Source organism: Prosopis cineraria, unplaced genomic scaffold (assembly GCF_029017545.1).
Source record: "Prosopis cineraria cultivar Desert tree isolate PC_DT_omini unplaced genomic scaffold, ASM2901754v1 PC6, whole genome shotgun sequence".
In the NCBI taxonomy this organism is placed as follows: Eukaryota; Viridiplantae; Streptophyta; class Magnoliopsida; order Fabales; family Fabaceae; genus Prosopis; species Prosopis cineraria.
This window is the reverse complement of record NW_026555337.1, coordinates 3,876,086-3,895,382: the sequence shown is the minus strand read 5'-3', so window position 1 is coordinate 3,895,382 and position 19,297 is coordinate 3,876,086. Positions and strand designations below refer to the sequence as shown.

General features: G+C 35.9%; 1 protein-coding gene across 3 annotated transcripts; it reads left to right on the top strand.

Moving 5' to 3' along the window:
• Positions 1 to 1,116: 1,116 nt before the first annotated feature.
• LOC129312746 (protein HIRA) lies at positions 1,117 to 14,564 on the top strand. Of its 3 annotated transcripts, none has more exons than XM_054955434.1 (10): positions 1,117 to 2,054; positions 3,432 to 3,707; positions 3,903 to 4,154; positions 4,229 to 4,626; positions 4,737 to 5,736; positions 6,664 to 6,874; positions 7,097 to 7,337; positions 7,959 to 8,081; positions 13,311 to 13,439; positions 13,743 to 13,882. In XM_054955434.1, exons 1-9 carry the CDS (start codon positions 1,947 to 1,949, stop codon positions 13,417 to 13,419), a joined length of 2,718 nt encoding a protein of 905 aa, XP_054811409.1. In that variant the 5' UTR covers positions 1,117 to 1,946; the 3' UTR covers positions 13,420 to 13,439; positions 13,743 to 13,882. The 3 variants fall into 3 exon arrangements, with proteins under 3 accessions (XP_054811409.1, XP_054811408.1, XP_054811410.1); XM_054955433.1 differs by having other exon boundaries at positions 1,131 to 2,054; positions 13,322 to 13,439; positions 13,743 to 14,564; XM_054955435.1 differs by lacking the exon at positions 1,117 to 2,054 and having other exon boundaries at positions 3,568 to 3,707; positions 3,900 to 4,154; positions 13,322 to 13,439; positions 13,743 to 14,564.
• The last annotated feature ends 4,733 nt before the right edge of the window (positions 14,565 to 19,297 follow it).

Genomic DNA, 19,297 nt, shown 5'->3' with positions numbered 1-19,297 from the left:
AGACATTTTGTTAAGACAAGGGCAAATGTACTTTTTTATTCACAACAAATTTTGCAAGAGGAGACTATAGTGTGTTTTCAAATTCTATTTGATCATAAATGCAAATTTTTATGTTTTAAGAGTCCTAATTGAGATTCTCAATCAAATTATTTGACCAAAAAGCCTCATGACTCAAAATGTCTCATCATAAAATGCTTTGCATGCTTCCACTGTACAAAGGGCGATCCATCGGCCACAATAATATCAAGTTTTGATCTTTATTTTAAAAAAGATTTTTTTTTTTAGCTTGGAATTTTATTTGAAACAGACAACAAATTATTATATATAGACAACAAAGTAAATTCATATTTGAATAATCAGCTGTAACGTAAAGAAGAAGTAATTGCCCAAGATCATGCATTATATAAATACGTTTTCTTTGTCCTTCTCTGATTGGTATGACGTGGCCTGTGAAAAACACTCAATATTTATTTAAAGAAAGATAAACAGAACATGGAAGTCTTCTATCACCAGGGGAAAAAAGGCAAATCTTCTGTTCAATCCAAAAGCGGTGACATTGACTAAAACAAAATCCAAAAGCAGTAACAGAGAATGAAAAAAAAGAATATGAACACATCTTATTTAATAATTATATTCGTTATACATTTATGTATTATGCATGTAAAAAGAGAACAATATTAAAAAAACACGATCAAACGGAATAATTACATTACATCAAACTTGGACTCTGTTTATTCAATCAGGTGTTCATTTTATAAATATTCTTTTGAGGTACTCATTTTTATAAATATGAAAGATTTAAATCGTAAAACAAGAGCTTTGAGTCCAGCGGTGAGGGAAAAAGAGGGCTTCGAGGCTTTGAAGGATATGCTTTCTTGCTCCACTTGTTTTCCACAGATTCCTCATGATGGCACTATCAGATTTAATATACTCTGTGTCAGCAAATGTATTGATAATTGACAAAAGAGATATTCTAAAACCAACCGTGTTATTATTAATTAATTAATGGTTAAATAGTTAATGACCTGCATTACAAGAAAAAGATTGGACTCTTCCATTTTGGTCCCAGAAAAGTAAAAACAGAAACATTCAAGGCTATTTTCTCTTTTTCGTGCCCTTCTGCTCAAAATTTTCTTGTCCTCTCCTTCCGCCTGAGCATCAGGACTTTGCATTATTGTATGTCAGGGCATTCATGTCCATGTTTTAGAAACCAAGGTCTCAAAACAAAGTGACCAATTGATCATCCATTCCCAAAATCCTTCAGATCTATAACCTGCTATTTATCGCCGGCCATATTGTGCTTTTACTACTGTCTTCACTCTTACGCACTGCTGAGTGCAAACTGCTACCAAGTGTCTTTCTCTTTACCTTCTGTTTTTTCCCCCCTTTTCTTTTTGTTTTGTTTTTTTGTTTTTGTTTTTGTTTTTGTTCTTGCCTTTTTCCCCTTTTCAGTTCTTTGCTAAATGCGTTTTAGCTTCTTTGGGATTTGACCGTTAACGAGGAAGTTAGGTCCTGGATCTTCTTCTCAGGTCCCATCACTTGAAGGGTTTTAGCTTAAGAGACCAAAAGCTAAGGGGTCTTGTCCTTTTCACTTTTGTTTCCGTTCAACTGAGTGTCTTCATTAACTGAGAGTTATTGCGTATAATTCAGCGAGTCTTGAATTACCACATCAATTTAGGGTTTTTTTTTTTTTTTAAGTTTTCCCCGCATCTCCTCCGTTTTCCCACAAAAAAAAAAAAAAAATCCAACTGCGATTCGACTTCATCATCGTAGGGTTTTACTGGCGCCGGTTTTCACAGTGCTTTCGGGGTTTTACGTCTAGTTTTGAGTAAGCGTCTCGTAGGTTTTGAACCCAGCAAGTGAAGCCTCGAAGATAAGAGATTGAATTTTCAGGGGAAAAATAGTGAAGAAGGCTGCTCTGGGTACAAAAGAAGACACTTTCAAGGATGATTGCAGAGAAACCTAGTTGGGTTAGGCATGAGGGCATGCAAATTTTCTCCATTGATGTACAACCTGGTGCGCTTCGGTTCGCTACAGGCGGTGGCGACCACAAGGTATGGTCTTTTCCTATCATCCTTCTAATGCGTTAGAGACTAGAGTCTCAATTGGGGATATTTTGAACGCTAGGGTGTGCCATTAGGTGATGCCCAGAGCCTCGGTACATCAGTAGCTTGTTGAATTTATTTTGACGAATGAATGGAAGATTTCCGCGCCGCTTCGTTTCTTATTATTGCCAAAGAAACGGAGAAGGAGTTCCATTTAGAAATTTAGACATTTGCTCGAGCTGGTGGATTCTTTATTAGCTTGTATTTTGGCCGGGAATGCGTGAAAGGACTCCATTCTTTGTTTGGCAGGCCTTTAAAGCTGAAAGGCTTTAAGTGGTTTCACTGTTGCTTTGATATTCTGCTATTCTTTCCGAAAGCAGTGATTTATGGAATTTCTTGTTTCATTTCTGTTTGCAGATGCATTGCTGGTTAAGAAGCCTAAAAAAATTGTATATACATGGCTTAGTTTGTATAATTATATAAATATTTGTAGAATTATAAGTTTTTCATAATTGATTGAAAACTTCTAAAATTTGTGCCCGAGAATAACATATATTGTCTAGCCAGAAGTCAGTGCTGATGGTACCCAAGGCGATGGAACACCCTGATGTGGTCTTTCTGTGCATTTGCATATCTCACGCATCTGGCACTTGCTTTTTGAAGCTTCTCCATCTCTTCATGTCTGGATCTGCTTATGATTTACTTATTATCTCCTGTTTGAAAGATTTAAATCCAATTTTTCTGATGATTGGATTATTATTTTCCTTGAATTCAATATGAACATTTTATCTTTGCTAGTGGCTAAAATATTTGAATGATATACTTTCATATAGGCTTATCCGTTCATTCCATTTTCAGTTGTTGCTGTACTTGATAAATAATTCAACTTGGATGTATCAGTTTTGTGTTCCCTTGGTTTCTTATAGCGAATTACTTATCATTTCAAAAGGAAAAAAAGGCGAGAATACAAAATGGTAATACTACCTAGTGCATGTTTGATTTCTAAATTTGTGTTTAGCTTTTTACATTTGCATGGAAGTCGGAGGCAGTTTTATGAGAAGGAGGAATTGGTAACTTTTGCTGAAAGTGCTTTTGAAATGTAAACCAAACATGCTAACTTTGTGTTAACTAAAGAAATAACTTGAGCCACTTCCATTTCTTACTTTGTTCTCGCTGCTCTCTTGAGCACAATCTCAAACATGTTCACTGTGCGTGAGCAGTCTAGTTGTACACCATTTCGGGGAGAGTTTTCAGTGGGACCCTCATGGTTTTAACTTACTTTATTGATCAATTTTGATATTTCATTTTACCAACGGTGGAATGTTTTCTGATATAATTAGGCGCAACCATCTTCATAGTACTCACTATTGACTCTGTTTCATTCAGGTTCGCATATGGAACATGAAATCTGTTAGCAGGGACATGACAAATGATGAGTCATCTCAGAGACTTCTTGCTACCCTGCGAGATCACTTTGGATCAGTCAACTGTGTCAGATGGGCTAAGCACGGAAGGTATGTTGCGTCAGGGTCTGATGATCAGGTGATATTAGTTCATGAGAGAAAGCCTGGTTCAGGAACCACTGAGTTTGGTAGTGGAGAGCCCCCAGATATTGAAAACTGGAAAGTTGCATTGACTTTGAGAGGGCATACTGCAGACGTGGTAATGCAATTGCTTTTACTATTTTAACCTCTTGTCTTTTTCAAAAAGCTCTGTGCAACGAATTAATTTAAAGTTAATTATCTTGGGAAGCTTGAGAACAATGTGTGCTTCTTGGGTTATTTACATCTCATCTGAATGCTTTCATGTGCTAACTGAGCACTATTAACTTGGGGTCTATTTTTATGCTTAAAGTAGGTGGATCTTAATTGGTCTCCTGATGACTCCACATTGGCTAGTGGTAGTTTGGACAATACCGTCCATATCTGGAATATGAGCAATGGCATCTGCACTGCTGTTCTCAGGGGACACTCGAGCCTGGTTAAGGGTGTTGCTTGGGATCCCATTGGATCTTTCATAGCAAGTCAATCAGATGATAAAACTGTCATTATTTGGCGAACTAGTGATTGGAGTCTTGCTCACAGGACGGATGGACACTGGGCAAAATCTGTAAGTTTCATTATTTTAAAATGTATTCTAATTTGGTCAGTTTCTTTTTCTTAATTCTAGTTTGTTTCTTTCAGCTTGGATCTACCTTTTTTAGGCGGCTTGGATGGTCTCCTTGTGGTCATTTTATTACTACCACGCATGGATTCCAGAAGCCCAGGCATTCTGCTCCTGTCCTAGAGAGAGGGGAATGGTCTGCAACATTTGACTTCTTAGGGCACAATGCTCCTGTCATTGTGGTGAAGTTTAACCATTCAATGTTCAGAAGGAATTCTTCTAATGCTCAGGAAGTGAAGGCTGTACCTGTTGGGTGGAGTAATGGTGCTTCCAAGACTGGAAGCAAAGAGCCGCAGCCTTACAATGTTATTGCCATTGGAAGTCAGGATCGGACTATAACGGTGTGGACTACTGCAAGCCCTCGGCCTCTCTTTGTGGCCAAGCATTTTTTTACCCAAAGTGTTGTGGATTTATCCTGGTATGCTCTTTATCCCTTGCTGTGTTTTAAATGCTCTTTATTTTGACCTCTTAGTTCATGCAAGTGTCCCATCTAAACTTCCTCTTATCATTGGGCTCCTTTTGAAACAGGAGCCCTGATGGTTATTCACTTTTTGCATGTTCCTTGGATGGATCTGTTGCTACTTTTCATTTTGAGGTCAAAGAACTTGGTCAGAGACTAAGTGATGATGAGCTAGATGAGTTGAAGAAAAATCGCTATGGTGATGTGAGGGGTCGTCAAGCAAACTTAGCAGAAAGTCCAGCACAGTTATTGCTTGAAGCAGCTTCACTGAAGCAAGCACCTAGCAGAAAAGTTATTTCTGCTGTCCAGCAAAACCAGACTATGACTAAAGCTTATCTTGATGAAAGGCCTGCTGTAAAAATGGCTGAGCCTCAAGTTGATGGTAAAAAGAGTGGAGGTCCTGTTGGTGATGGGATAAACAAAGTTGCAACCTCTGCCCGAACTTCTAGTCCTGTCAAGCAAAGAGAATATAGGCGTCCTGATGGCAGAAAAAGAATTATTCCAGAAGCAGTTGGAGTGCCTTCTCAGCAGGAGAACCTATCTGGCACAGTGCAGTCTCAGTCACTTGATTTTCCTCTCATGTCATCTAACAATGGGGTTGTCTCTACTGATGATGGTACAAGAGCAAATACTTTAGGAGTACAACTTGTCAGAAGTTCTGATGTAAAGGAGCGTTCTGGAATTACTGCTAGGGCAGCAATTTCTGAGAGCTTAGTGATTGAGAAGGTTCCACCATCTGCTGGCAGAGATGGAAGCATTAATGTTGAGCAGTTGGGAAATGTGATGAGTTCTAGTTCTTTAGCTGCTTGCAGTGCTACACTTTCTTTGAGGGTGTTTGACAAGAAAGGCGGGGAAGATATTGCACCTATTTGTTTAGAAGCACGCCCAAGAGAACATGCTGTAAATGACATTATGGGCACGGGAAACACATCCACAATGAGGGAAACAGAAATTGCTTGCACGAGGGGGTCCCAGACACTTTGGTCTGATAGGATACCAGGAAAAGTCACCGTCTTAGCAGGAAATGCAAATTTCTGGGTAGTTGGTTGTGAAGATGGATGTCTGCAGGTAAGTAACGTCTTTTTCTTATTTAAATGTTTTTCTTTTTAACAGCTCATTTTCACGCAACTTAATTTGACGAACTGCATAATGATATGGTATCATTTATTCATTATCTGTGACAGTTGTAACCAACATCCTTTAGTATCGAATATCTTTTGTAATGGAGTGGTGGTGGTGTTGTTGTGCGTGTGTGCTTTTTTTTTTTTTTATGTAATCCTTTAGATGGTGAATCTATTTTCCTTAATAGTCTTGTTTTCTCTTTTTAATTGCTGTAATTTTGTGAGCAAGTAGTTTTTGTAACATAGCACTTATGGTGATATCAGCAAAATTTTCATCAGTGCATTTTTTTTCTTATTGGAAACTACTCTCATTGGCTTTTTAATTGTAAAAGTCTTTATGTTTGTAGCATCCTCATTATATCCATGAAGTCCCTCCATGCTACATCTGCAAAATTTTATCTGCGTAAATTTAAATTCTTGAGTTAATTTTGTTTTGCCTTAGCTAATGCTGGTGCACACATGAACACTGTGGCAGAAGTTCATTTTAATTGGTGAAAGGTTGCTGAGCTTCTATATCCCTTGAGTAATGTTAGATTGGCTAGTCTAGTCTATATCAACACTCAGATCATAGGGAGTGAAACTGATTTATCATTGCATGAAGATAATTCTGTTCAAATATCTGCAGCTGGTGTCTTGTAATGTATCCCGTTCCTTAAACTTTGTTCTCTCCCTGGCCCCTTTCACCTTTTTGCTCTGCAAATATAATATTGGTAATCCGTAATCTTTAATTACAAGATATGGTTCTGTACTCCAAGTGATTGATCTGGACATGACATTCGTGATCGTAAAGCTTTGTGCAGTAGACATAATTAAAGGCATAGGCAAGATATAAAACTTACACTCTTAAAATGTCTGCCCCCTTTTCTTCTTGAAGATTTACACGAAGTGTGGGAGACGAGCAATGCCTACCATGATGGTGGGATCTGCAGCAACATTTGTAGACTGTGATGAGTGCTGGAAATTGTTGTTGGTTACTAGAAAAGGGTCCCTTTATTTATGGGATTTATTCAATAGACAGTGCCTGCTGCAGGATTCACTGGCTTCTCTCATTTCTCCCAGCCTCAACTCATCTAGTAAAGACACAGGTATTGTATGTTATGAACATTCTTGATATCTACGAAGCTCAGAAATTATCACGACAGAGACACTGCTGCATAATGATTTGACAAGTTGTATCTGATTCAGGTGTCAGACACTTTGATACAGAAGATGTCTGGTTTTTAATATTAATGATCCTTTACCCATACGAGAATGATTTGTCTTGGTTGGTGGCTTTAGTTTATTTTGAAAATTTCCTTTTTTTCCAGGCACCATTAAGGTTATATCTGCAAAGCTATCAAGATCTGGATCTCCTCTTATTGTTTTAGCTACTCGCCATGCTTTCCTGTTTGACATGGGTCTCAAGTGTTGGCTAAGGGTTGCAGATGACTGCTTCCCAGCATCAAATTTTGCTAGCTCTTGGAGTTTGGGTTCAATTCAAAGTGGTGAGCTGGCAGCTTTGCAAGTTGATGTTAGGAAATATCTGGCTCGAAAGCCAGGTTGGACCAGGTGTGTATTTATGGACATCTATTGTGTATATTGCCATAATTGATCTTTTATTTGAAGAGACCTTGGGGATATGGATTGTGCGAAGAATATTATTTTTGTCCAGCCTTAGAGCCTGTGTTAATTGATATATTGTCTCAGCTTCTTTGCATTTTTTTTAAAAATTATTTTCATTTTCCTATTTTTGCTAAACATTTCGTTGTTTGAGTTTTTATTTACTGAGTCGTAATGTCAGAGAGCAATAATTCTTGATTGATTTTGAAAATATCTATCAGTACTTTGTTTTGGATTTAGGAGGGAACATGCTTCTCCTTAGACCTTTCATCTTGTTTTGAGATATATTCTTTTACTTTACTTTTCTTTTTGTGGCAGTCTGTCAAAATTTAGAGCCTGCACTAACTTCTTCTATTCATATGATCTCTAAACAATAAATCACTTTTTTTTTAAACATAATCTCAAAATCATGGCTAGAAAAAGATAATCTCAAAATAACTTTTTCCACCAATTTAAATGTTCAGCTCCTTAAAGAGATTAATTTTTATCTTAATATCACTATTGGATTGTTAGATGTTGATATCATTGTCAAGAATGTCTGTTAATTTTCTAGTGAATGTGTGGATGCAGAGTGACTGATGATGGAGTGCAGACACGGGCTCACTTGGAATCACAGCTGGCTTCTTCTTTGGCTTTAGGATCACCTAATGAATATCGCCAGTGCCTGTTGTCATATGTGCGCTTTCTAGCAAGGTGACATTCCTTTCTCCTTTTTACTAACTTCCAACAAGACTATCGTGCTTACTGGAGTCTACCGTGGTTGAATATAATTGAAATAAATAATGAGAAAATAGAGGAGCCAGAAAGAGAAACCAAATATTTGATGCAGAAGAGAGAAAATGGGAGTACAATGGCCATAATCAGATCTGGGTTTGAGTTGAACATAAGATGAAAGAGCAACAGAACAAGTCCAATGCTATACCATACAGAGGGAAAGACATGAGAAACGAGGAGATGAGAATATTTACTGCTACATTTTAGTGATTAGTTCCTCTGACTCTGTTTTTATGGTCTAGGAAAGGGTTTAAACCAAGTTTCTTGGACTGGGTTGTTGGGAGTCAACAGTTTTTATGGTCTAGGATTTGTTTTACTTCGATCTGGGTTGATCACCTGATTATTACAAGTTTTGCTAGTTGTTGACTGGTTAAGCTGGTTTTGACAATTTTTTCTTTTTTTAAAATCTGATTCTGTAGTCCAGAGAGTTGGTTGTTGGTAGAGTTTAATGGCACTGTGCAATTTATGTAACTGACCATACCTAGTGAAATGATGCTTGCTGTTGCTAATTTTGTGGTTCAAAAGGAACATGATTGATAGCCAGTTCACTGGAGATTTGGTCTAATCTGCTGGCCCAGTTCAGTTTTTAAATCTTTGATAATAATGTTCTCCACTTTGGGCAACTCTTTCTTATTGAAAGTTGTGTATGCTTTTATATGCATAAGATATTTGTTAAAATGTGCTTATGAAGAGGTGGCATTGTGATGTAAAACAAGAAGGGGAGAGGGGAAGAGAGCGAAGAGAGAAAAGAGGAGGAATAGAAAACTGCATAATTTTTATTTAAATGCCAAAACTGAATACAAATGAGGAACCCTAGAGCTATCTTTAGAGCCCTAGAAATAAAAAAAATGATAATAATTTTAAAGCAAATCATAATCTAAAAGATGACAATAAGGTGTCTAGCTAGTCTAGATATCTTATTTTATTTGAGATAATACTTAAAGATAAAATAAATCCAAGATGCTAAAGAAATAATCTTAAACCCTAGATATTAAATCAAATCTTAATAAACCCTAAATCAAATCAAATATAATATCCATCATTTACATTTGCTTGAAAGAACTTTCCATCGGAGAGTTAAATAGCTAGTAGTCTCGTTGAACAAAGCATACTCAATGTTGCGGAACTTGTTTGTAATGATCCATGTAGCATATAAATCATTATGATCTTTCTAATAGACGGGGTATTTTGGATGGGACCTTCTTGAGTTTGAAGTGTTTGTTCACCTATGACGACATCGTTGGTTTTGGTTGGTGGTGTACCAACTAACAATGGTGAAATTGGAGCATGGTGGGGTTGTGTACCTGCAAAATCATTAGAAAGAAGAAGGGGTGGCTCAAAAGCACCCTAGTAAGGAACAAGATCCTCAGTATTAAATACCGGACTGATCGATATATTTGGTGGTAACTTTAATGGACAAATAGTAGGGCCCGGTTTCTTAACAATATGAAAAGGGCTAGAAACACAAGCATTCAACTCCTGGATAGAATGCTTAGGAGAGTGTTCCAAGCATCGACGTGGGCAAAACCTAATGTAGCCTCCAATAGCAAAATCTTGAGGACAACAACATGCATTGGTTTCTAATTTATGCTCATCATTACTCAGTGCTAACTTATGCCTAGTCTCAACAAGATGTTTGGGAGTGTGATGGGCAAAGATTGCAACAAGTCAGGGAATGAACTGTTAGATGGAGAGGTAAAGAATTAAGAAGTTGTTTGGGATAAAAAGCAAGAGCATTATCAAGAGGGTTCTTGCAAGTGGGCTAAACAACAAATGGGCTCAATTGTCTGCTTGTTAATAGGTTAAGACTTTGGCTTAGCTCTCTAATTTATAGGTTCAAGTTTGGTTTCACAAGACGCAACAAAATTGTCTTTCCTTCATGCTCTCTAATTTATAGGTTCAAGTTTGGTTTTACAGGACGCAACAACATTGTCTTTCCTTCATGTTCTCTTACTCGCAATTGGTAACATTGTGGTCATAAAGCCAAGGGTGTCCTAAAATGATGAGAGTTACATCCATAGGGAACACATCACAAAGAATTTCTTCCCGGTACTCTCCTAAGTGAAGGAGAAAGTGACATTGTTGAGTAATAAGGATAGGTGATGTATTTATTCAAGTTAGATGAAATGGTTTAGGATGAGACTCTAGGTTAAGGCCAAATTTAGTTACTCAACCACTAGAGATTACGCTTCTCATGCTACCCCTATCTATTATTAGCTTACATACATGTTCCCCACATTTCACAAAAATATGGGAGATGTTGTTTCTCATCCAAGAGTCCTTTGCTAATGGGGTAGGTGCAATACTTCTTATAATGTTCAAGCGTCTCGAGTTAGGTTTAGGACCCTCTACTATGATATCCTCATCAACATTAGAAGGGCAAGCAACAGGGTCAACCTATATATCAACTTTCATCAACTTGGCGGTCAAGGATTAATGTACATTGTGGGCACTTGGAAGCAATATGGCCTATCGTTTGACAACGAAAACACTCAATGGATGGTTTATGAGGTTGGGAACTAAAACCTATAAATTCGCTAACTTGCTTGGTGTTACTCCTAAGACTAGAGGTTTGACTCAAAGGAAGTTGTGAACTTGACTTAGGCAAAAATCTTGGAGATTGATCAATAGTGTAAAGTTGTGAGTGATTTGTTGGTACATTGTGCCTTGTATGAGAAAACTCTTTACAGAGGGATTAGATGGTAAATCTATTTCCATAGATTTATGATATGCTTCTTCAAGGGCGTCTGGGCAGTTTATCCTAAATTCTCAGTAGATGTCGGTTTTAAAGTTGTTAATGAACCTTTTAATAGTTATCCAAGAAGGCTTGGACACAACATTCCTAATCAGGAGGTCATCATACTGACATATTTGGATGTCGTGGAGGTTTGCCTAAGATTAAGTAACTGATTGTATAGTTTGCTCTTGTAGCTGGTTGGCGCATATTTCTCTTTTAGTTTCAGCTTCATCTCAGCGCAAGTGTTTATAGGAGGTTAGACCTAAGCGTTTTGAGTTTTCTTGGACTTTTTGCTAAGATTTTTTAGCGAATCCTGTAAGCTTCATTTTTGTGAAGCGAACATGCTGCATGTCACTTATGTTATACCAATCAAAGTAGCCATCCATGGTAGCTAACCAATTTAGGAAGGCGCTTGGGTTCAGTCTACCATCAAAATTGGGTGCTTCTTCCTTAACCCTTCTTGTGGTGTCATCATGGAATTCATGCCGAAAGGTTTCTCGGTTATGTCTAGGGGGTGATGTGCTACATCAATTCCTTGGTGACGATTCATAGCGCTTATCCCTATATCATTCATCCTAAGGAACCTCTACCTCCTTGAAGGGTTTAGGATGTTGTGGGTACTAGGACTTGTGGAGGATTGGTAAGGCTGTGTATATCGGCTTCTAGTTTAGTCATTCCCAATGTGTCTTCGATTCCTATCGTTAGGGTTTCCCAATAATCCTACTTCAATTTTTTCTGTTGTACGCCTACTTAGTTCTCAAAATGAATCCTAGAGTTCTTGATGTTGGCATTCGAAGTTTTGTTTGATAGTTGTAAGGTTCTGGTCAATGCCATTAATCTTGTTAGTTAGGACTGCCAAAGCCTTAATAAGGTCATCAATGGAAGTTTGATTGGTGTGTTTATTTTGGACCATTTGGGATTCAAGGAAGTCAAGTTGGGGTTTAATGGAATTAAGTTCTTGTTCAAGGAAGGCTTGATTGTCGTAAAGGTTATGAATGATTATGCAAGAGTAAGAATGTACTAACATGCAAGTTTAGGGTGGTTCTATCTTAAGGGATAAAAGTCTCTAAGTTGCCCTTTCCCAAAAGGTAAAGATTTTATTTAACAATTCTAATCCTTTTGGAAACTTAAAAACTCCTTAAGAATAGCACTCATTAAATAAGTAATAACTTGAGTGAAGTCTTCATTGTGGTCTTACAGGGTTTAAAAACCTTTTACGAAAACCGTCACAAACTTTGATTAATCTAGGGTAAAAGTTGGTCTAGGTGCGATATTGAATGTGTAAAGAATATGTGTGATCTTAGAATGCAGAGTAGGTCTAAATCAATAAAGAGCAATGAAAATATAAACTAAATGGAAAACAAAATAAAGAATGGAATTGCGCACATATGTATCTTCCCCTTTTTTTTACTCTCTTTTTCTTGGCTTTTCCTTTTTTCTTTTTGTGCTGGATGAAATTGAGATTACAAAATAGTCAGATAGAAAATGCTCAAAATAAACAAAAAATTCAGATTAAACCTTCGAAACCAAAAGTCACAGTAAATGGAGTCAATTGGACTTTACCAGTGTGATTTTAGGAAGCTGATAAATTATAATATTTACCCCAATGGCCTCTTGAGTTGATTTGAGGCTTTGGGAAGATCTGGGGTGACAAAGGGCATGAAACGGGGCTGGAAAACACCACGAATGCAGTCTAGAGGAATTGAGAGTGATAGGCGCATGCAACATATACCAAGAGTGGACTTCACGTGCAGGGAAGGGAGGTGGAATCGAGTAAGAAGGGGAGAGGGGAAGAGAGCAAAGAGAGAAAGGAAGAGGAAGAAAAAACTGTTTAATTCTTATTCAAATGCTAGAACTGAATACAAATGGGGAACTCTTGGGCTATTTATAGAGTGCTAGAAATAATAATAATTCTAAATCAAATCATAATCTAGAAGATGATAATAATGCATCTAGCTAGTTTAGATATCTTATTTTATTTGGGATAATGTTTAAAGATAAAATAAATTCAAGATACTAAAAAATTAATATTAAACCCTACATACTAAATCAAATCTTAATAAACTCTAAATCAAATCAAATATAATGTCCATCACGTTGTTTCTCTTACTCCATCATCTTCCCTCTACCTTGGCATTGCTTTTTGATAAATTGTGCGTTGCCCTGCTAAATTATAAAGTAAAAAAATCCTTTTCCTGTTCAATTAGTTAGTTGGTGTGTGTAATTTGTATGATAACTTATTGAGATCAATGTAACTCAACTCTCAGTCAATTATCGTCAACTTTTTGTGCATTAGGAAGGCAAGCAGTTAGCGTTCAGAAAATGTTGGGTTATGTTATATTGACATGCTTTGCATGCACAATTTTGGTTTTGCTATCTTGGAATTATTACTGACAGAAAAAGGATACAAGTATGATTTCAGAGAAGCAGATGAATCTCGTTTGCGAGAAGTCTGTGAGAGTTTTCTTGGACCTCCAACTGGTATGGGTGAGGAAGCATCTTCAGGTGCAAAAAACTTAGCATGGGATCCTTTTGTACTGGTAAGACTTTATCTAGTCTTGTCAATAACTGTTAGTGTACTCATTTCAATTTCTATTTATAATTTTTTTCAAAAAAATATTGAAGTTAGAAAGGGTGAAAACAGCAGAGCAGCTAAATTCCACTGAAATGGTTCAATGACGTAGAATTAAAAATCACACTGGTTGATGATTGTATCTCTAGTAGTAGCTTATAAACTTTGTCATTTGACAAGACGTGTTGGATTTTCTATCGGCCTGCAGAATTGCTGTTATTATGAAACGACAACGATCACTTATTTTCTTGATTTATTTGGATCATTTCAGGGAATGAAGAAACACAAACTCCTCAGAGAAGATATTCTTCCATCTATGGCGTCTAACAGGAAAGTCCAGAGACTGCTCAATGAATTCATGGATCTTCTATGTGAATATGAAATTACTGAAGTTAATCAAGACCAAAGAAATTCCGTGATACCGAAGTCATCTTCTCAGGCAACAAACCAACTAGAATGTGGTTGGAAATCGACTCTTCAAATGGACAACAGTCATCCAAAAGTAGATCGAAAGGATTCTGTTATTGCAGCCATTGACCTCAATGACAATACGATGATTGCTAAAGATCAAATAAATGCTGATCTGCTGCCTGGTGATGAAATTTGTCCAGACTCCCCCGTGACCGATCCAGTGAGACGGGATGGGCAAGCAAAAGAATCAGATTCTTGACCTTGCATCCCAGTAATATCTGACATTAGAGGACGACCAACAGGGGATGTTGTGGAAGTGCAGGGATGAATAATTGATGATTCATTTCCCCCACCTACTTCAAGCTCTCAAGGAATTCCACCCTAGCACCCAATGGAGGGGGTGGTTGAGTCATGGAGCTCTCGCCTAAAGCTGATCTCACTAACAAAACGAACAGTTATGTAGTTGCAAAGATTAAACCTAGTCAGATCCTTAGTTTTTCCTTTGAACTTGTAGCTTGGCTTCGTGTACAATGTCAGGCAATGTGAAATTCGATTTTTCTTATTACTTCAGAGTGACCTCACCTCTCACTGGACGCTGTAAATCCAATGTATACTGTTAATTCCGTTTGCAACTGTGGAATATCCATTTCTGTATAACAGGTCTTGCCTCCTTTTGATTTAAGTTGACAATTAGCTCCTTCTGTTCTGTTTAATAAGGGATTTATCCGACTCGTGCTCTCTGACATCATGGTGCCTCTGCTTCTTCAAATGTTCTATATATAATCTAAGCTGATGATAATATAGGTTTTTTTTTTTTTTTGGGGGGGGGGTGGGGGGAGGGTAAACAGGGAGAGTCAAAGCCCAAAATTGAAATCCCAAAGGATCTTTCTGTACCAGGGTCCTCAGGGAAGGAGGAACCGTGAAATACAATTCAGAAATGATAATAATATAGGTTTTGCCATACACTGACTTTGCCCTCTCTTATTGGGCCTTTTGTTCCGCTGGTGCACATTTTTGTATCCAACTAGTTGGTGGACTTTGTAATGCATTTTTTTCTGTTAGCAGTCCATCTGTCCAAACATGGGCTGAAAAAAATACTCCGCAAAACCCCCTTCAAAAAAACAAAATTTAAATCTACCATATCATGAAGTTATATTCAAGTATTTGAAAGTCTGATTGAGAATGGCTCTCTGAGCATGTTTTATTTACTTTTCATTTACGAGAATTGACTATGATCTTATACAAAGAAAACTGAGTTTATTTCTCCTGACCAAACCCTCCTCATTGGTAGCTGTACAGATACTTAAACAAAATCTTTCAATGGGATCATGCCACATATCATCTGTCAGTGCATTTCAATTTCATTTCCGATGCAAGTGTTTCGAGAAATTATTAAGGTCACAATCATGGACATAGAAAAACAATTGTCTACTGTAGATGCATCAATCTGATTCACTGACTAGCCATCAATAGCTTGCCACAAAAAGGTTTTATAGTCTGGTTGAATTCAGTCTTTATCCAGCAGTGGAAGCTAATGTGTGGACCAGACGATGAGTTCTGTCCCTGAACTGATGGTCTGAAATGAAATAAAAAATTTAAGGAAAGTAAAACAGATCTTTAATTCAAGCCACTGGAAATGGTTGGGTTAATTGAAAACAAATCATGGGCTTAATTTTCTCTGCCAAAAATAAACAAAACGAAAGTATTTTTTCCTAAACATTTTGATTGCATTTTTCGTAAGATTCTCTGAAGACTGAAGTTAAAGTAGTTCTGTTTGATTCATTAATTAGATCAAGACATGAAACGGTTGCAACTAACCTCATTGATGCTGGTGGTTCATGTTTTGTTTGGCTCAAAATTAATTTCAATAAGTAACGTTTCTTTAATTTCTTTCTTTCTTTTGTTGAAAGACAGCATTTAACGACGTCAAACAAACGTATTTGATTCAGATTAATGTTGTATTTGATTGAAGATGATATTAAAGGCTTCCGTCCCCATAATGCCCCAGCATGAACGACGATGATAAAGTAGTAATGGCGGGATCAACATGTATTACTATGTATAATCATATACCCTTTGATTATAACCTGGCCTTATATTTAGAATTCTGTTATGACATAATTATTGTCACATCTTCACCAATAATGTAATTAGGAATCGTCCATGATTTTAATACTAACTATTAGATTGAATTTTTATACAAGTTACTTAACAATAACATGATGGAAACGAACATCTTTAATTTGTTCAACTTCGTCTGGACCCTAAAAAGCTATACACATGCATGTATTTATTTGTTTGCATGTATCCAGGAAAAAAAATGAAGTATTTATGAAAGAACAAATAATTAGTTAGAGGCTATTTATTGAGAAGGGAGAAACTGGTGGAAGATGGTGCAGATGATGGTGGTGAGTACAGATAGCAAGTGCAGCTTTGGTCCTACGTAAAAAGCAGAGGAGATACCCTCATACAAAATTCTTTTCTGAATGATTTCATGTCCCGGAAAAATTTAATCACATCATGTATAATTTATTGGCAATTTAATTTATTTTGAAAAATAAATTATTTAATCTGTGTAATTTTGATTTAGTTGTAATTTAATTTTTGAAATTTGACTCGTTCGATTCTTATAATTTTAAATTGATTGTAATTTATAATTCAGTCTTTAAAATTTTAATTCTTGCAATTCAGTTTTTATAATTTTAATTATTTAAAATATTAAACTCTATATTTTAAAAAATAAAATTATAAATATTAAATTATGTTAAAATTTAAAATTAATATTTTAAATTATCAAACCCTTTTAATCTTTACAACGATTATAAAGACTAAAATTTTAAAATAGTTATATGATTTGATGACTAAGGTAACAGTGAACCAGACAACAAGCTAAGGAATAGTTTACTGTTACATATTAATTGCACAGAGTATAAGAAAGATATATATTGTAAAGAAAAATTCACACACGCTTTCGTTTATTCTTTATTGGTCGTATATGAAGATCTCTTTTCTTCTCTCTCTCTTCTTTTGTATCATTTGATACTTTGCAAATCACATAAAAAAATAGTTTTCTTGTCCGATTGGAAGATTAATCAAAACAAAATTGTCACATAAGGCAACGACTTTTGTTTGGTCCATCACTATATCACATATGATGACAACTTCACCTACTATGATTATATATATATATATATATGGAGAGGAGCATAATTGTCGTATTTGTCATGTAAATATATGGCAAAATATAAAGTCGTAGGTGCATTGCAATTTAGGACCTTTAAAGTATTTCATGTAATTAAAATTTGGATTATGAGATGTAAATTATCACACCTCATGTCACATTTGAAAAGGTAATTGTCCTGCCTCTTGACTTAATGGCCGAATGAGTATTTTTTTTTAAAAAAAATCTTCCATATTTAATTTTAAAGTTTCAAATTATCACATCTAATTAGTATCAAGTTATTATAGTTACCCACAAAAATAATTATACATATACACTTTCAAAACATACTTAGACAATAACTCAGTGTGAGTAGAGGTGAATGGTTCAAATCTTCTTCCACATTATTAAAAAAAAAAGTAGTTTAACAGATAATATAATAAAAGATAGCAATTATTTAGACTGTTAATGAATCATTTTTCTCTAAGAAAATCAAACTTTGTAATATTTTTAATGAAAAGTCCACATCTTATAAATTTTATTTTTTTAAATCACGATAATTTTGGTCAAGTCACTTCAAAAACACATCACACACAATTCTTATTAACAAGTTTTTTTTAGTAATACCAACATTGATTTTTAGAAGTCATATTATGGTGCATGGAAACTAGATCATATCATATATAGTAGTGATTTAATTTATTGGTGCACAAGACTCCAACTTTAGAGTACATATTGGAAAGAAATATACATCAGATTAATTGAAAAAGTGCCTTTAATTTGATTCAATAGTTTTTTTTTTCCTCACAAAATTCAAGCTCGAAATCATGCGTGAAAGAAACTTTATGATTATAGTGTGTGGTTTCTAGTCGAACCAAACAACATTCTTATCGGAATGAATATAAGAATATAATATGATGCCCATCTCTTCAAGAAACAATCTATAAAGGCAGAGATTTGCGAGTGAAAGGAATTGACTGAAGAGACATCTCCTCAACTTGCTCTTGCCTTTCGTTCTTCCGATCCACAAGACAAAGCAACACCAAATATATGCAATAACTTGTACAATTTCTCCATCTCGCCATTAAGATCGATATATTCACAGCTGGCTCTAATGAGGAAGAAAACCAATTAATTTTTAACATATCCATCCATCGTTTTCCAATATTGCCAACGCTCTTATATCACCTACCCTTCTCACACTTAATCAAAAACAGGGACTTGGATCTGCTCATCCAGCTTTTTAATTTGTTTCTCCCAAATATCTATCTATATATCCTGTATGATGCGTTATTCCTTCATGTGAACAAAATCTTTGGCTCACTGTCACACCCTAAACCATAAATTAGCGTGTTCGGTTCACTTGCCCCACAAAGCGACATAGACGAAATATATTATACATGCTTTGAATTGGCCATTTGGGGCACGACACTGTCTGTCCCAATTAATCCAAAAGCGACCTGTCACCCACATGCCCTAATTAATCCCACCACTACACCCAACTTACTTGAATAAGTGTTGCACTTCACATGCTACAGTCATTTATAATGGTTCCGCGCGTGCATGCCTCTATTGCTTCCTCACTGGACGTGTCAATGCTGGCGGCCAGCCCCACATAAAGTATAATCATTCATGTTTATTTATCATAATTGTGATTATGAATCAAATCTTTATAATCATAATCACACACACACATTATAATTTTATATATTATTTTGTTTAAAATCTATCATATGCCTATTATATTTATAATTGAGATTTTAGGAGAGATTATTTATTAATCATGTTAATATTTTTAGCTCATGAGGAATTCTCTCTCTCTCTCTCTCTCTCTCTATATATATATATATATCCAGTCATTTCATCCTTTTAGCAGATATAATTATTACAACGTCCATTTTATTATACAATGGAATTTCTTACTCGTTGCTTGTGAGCTTTTTGTCCCTCACATTCGAGGTTTACTCATGTTAAGTTGAATTTTTTGTGTAATTTTTTAATCATTTTTTCTAATTTCTTTATAATTTCTAATTATTTTTAATTATACTTATCATTTTTGCAATTCCCAATAATAGTTTCATGTGATGAGGTTATTTCAAAGGCATAGCAAGCTAATTAAACTGGAAAACCACCCACATCTTCCTCCTCAGGCTATAATTAGGGGTATTTCTGATTTGTGAATTGTGATTGTGAGAAAAACGACCGCTTCTTCTTCTGATTTAGCGTTGTGTTCATTATTAGTTCTCTCGAGCTTG

Bases quoted from the DNA above. Each gene is read 5' to 3' on its own strand.
- LOC129312746 (XM_054955433.1), top strand. From the start codon at position 1,947: ATGATTGCAGAGAAACCTAGTTGGGTTAGGCATGAGGGCATGCAAATT. The intron at 3,708-3,902 runs GTAATGCAATTG...TGCTTAAAGTAG, and splicing joins GAGGGCATACTGCAGACGTG to GTGGATCTTAATTGGTCTCC. The intron at 13,440-13,742 runs GTAAGACTTTAT...GGATCATTTCAG, and splicing joins CATGGGATCCTTTTGTACTG to GGAATGAAGAAACACAAACT.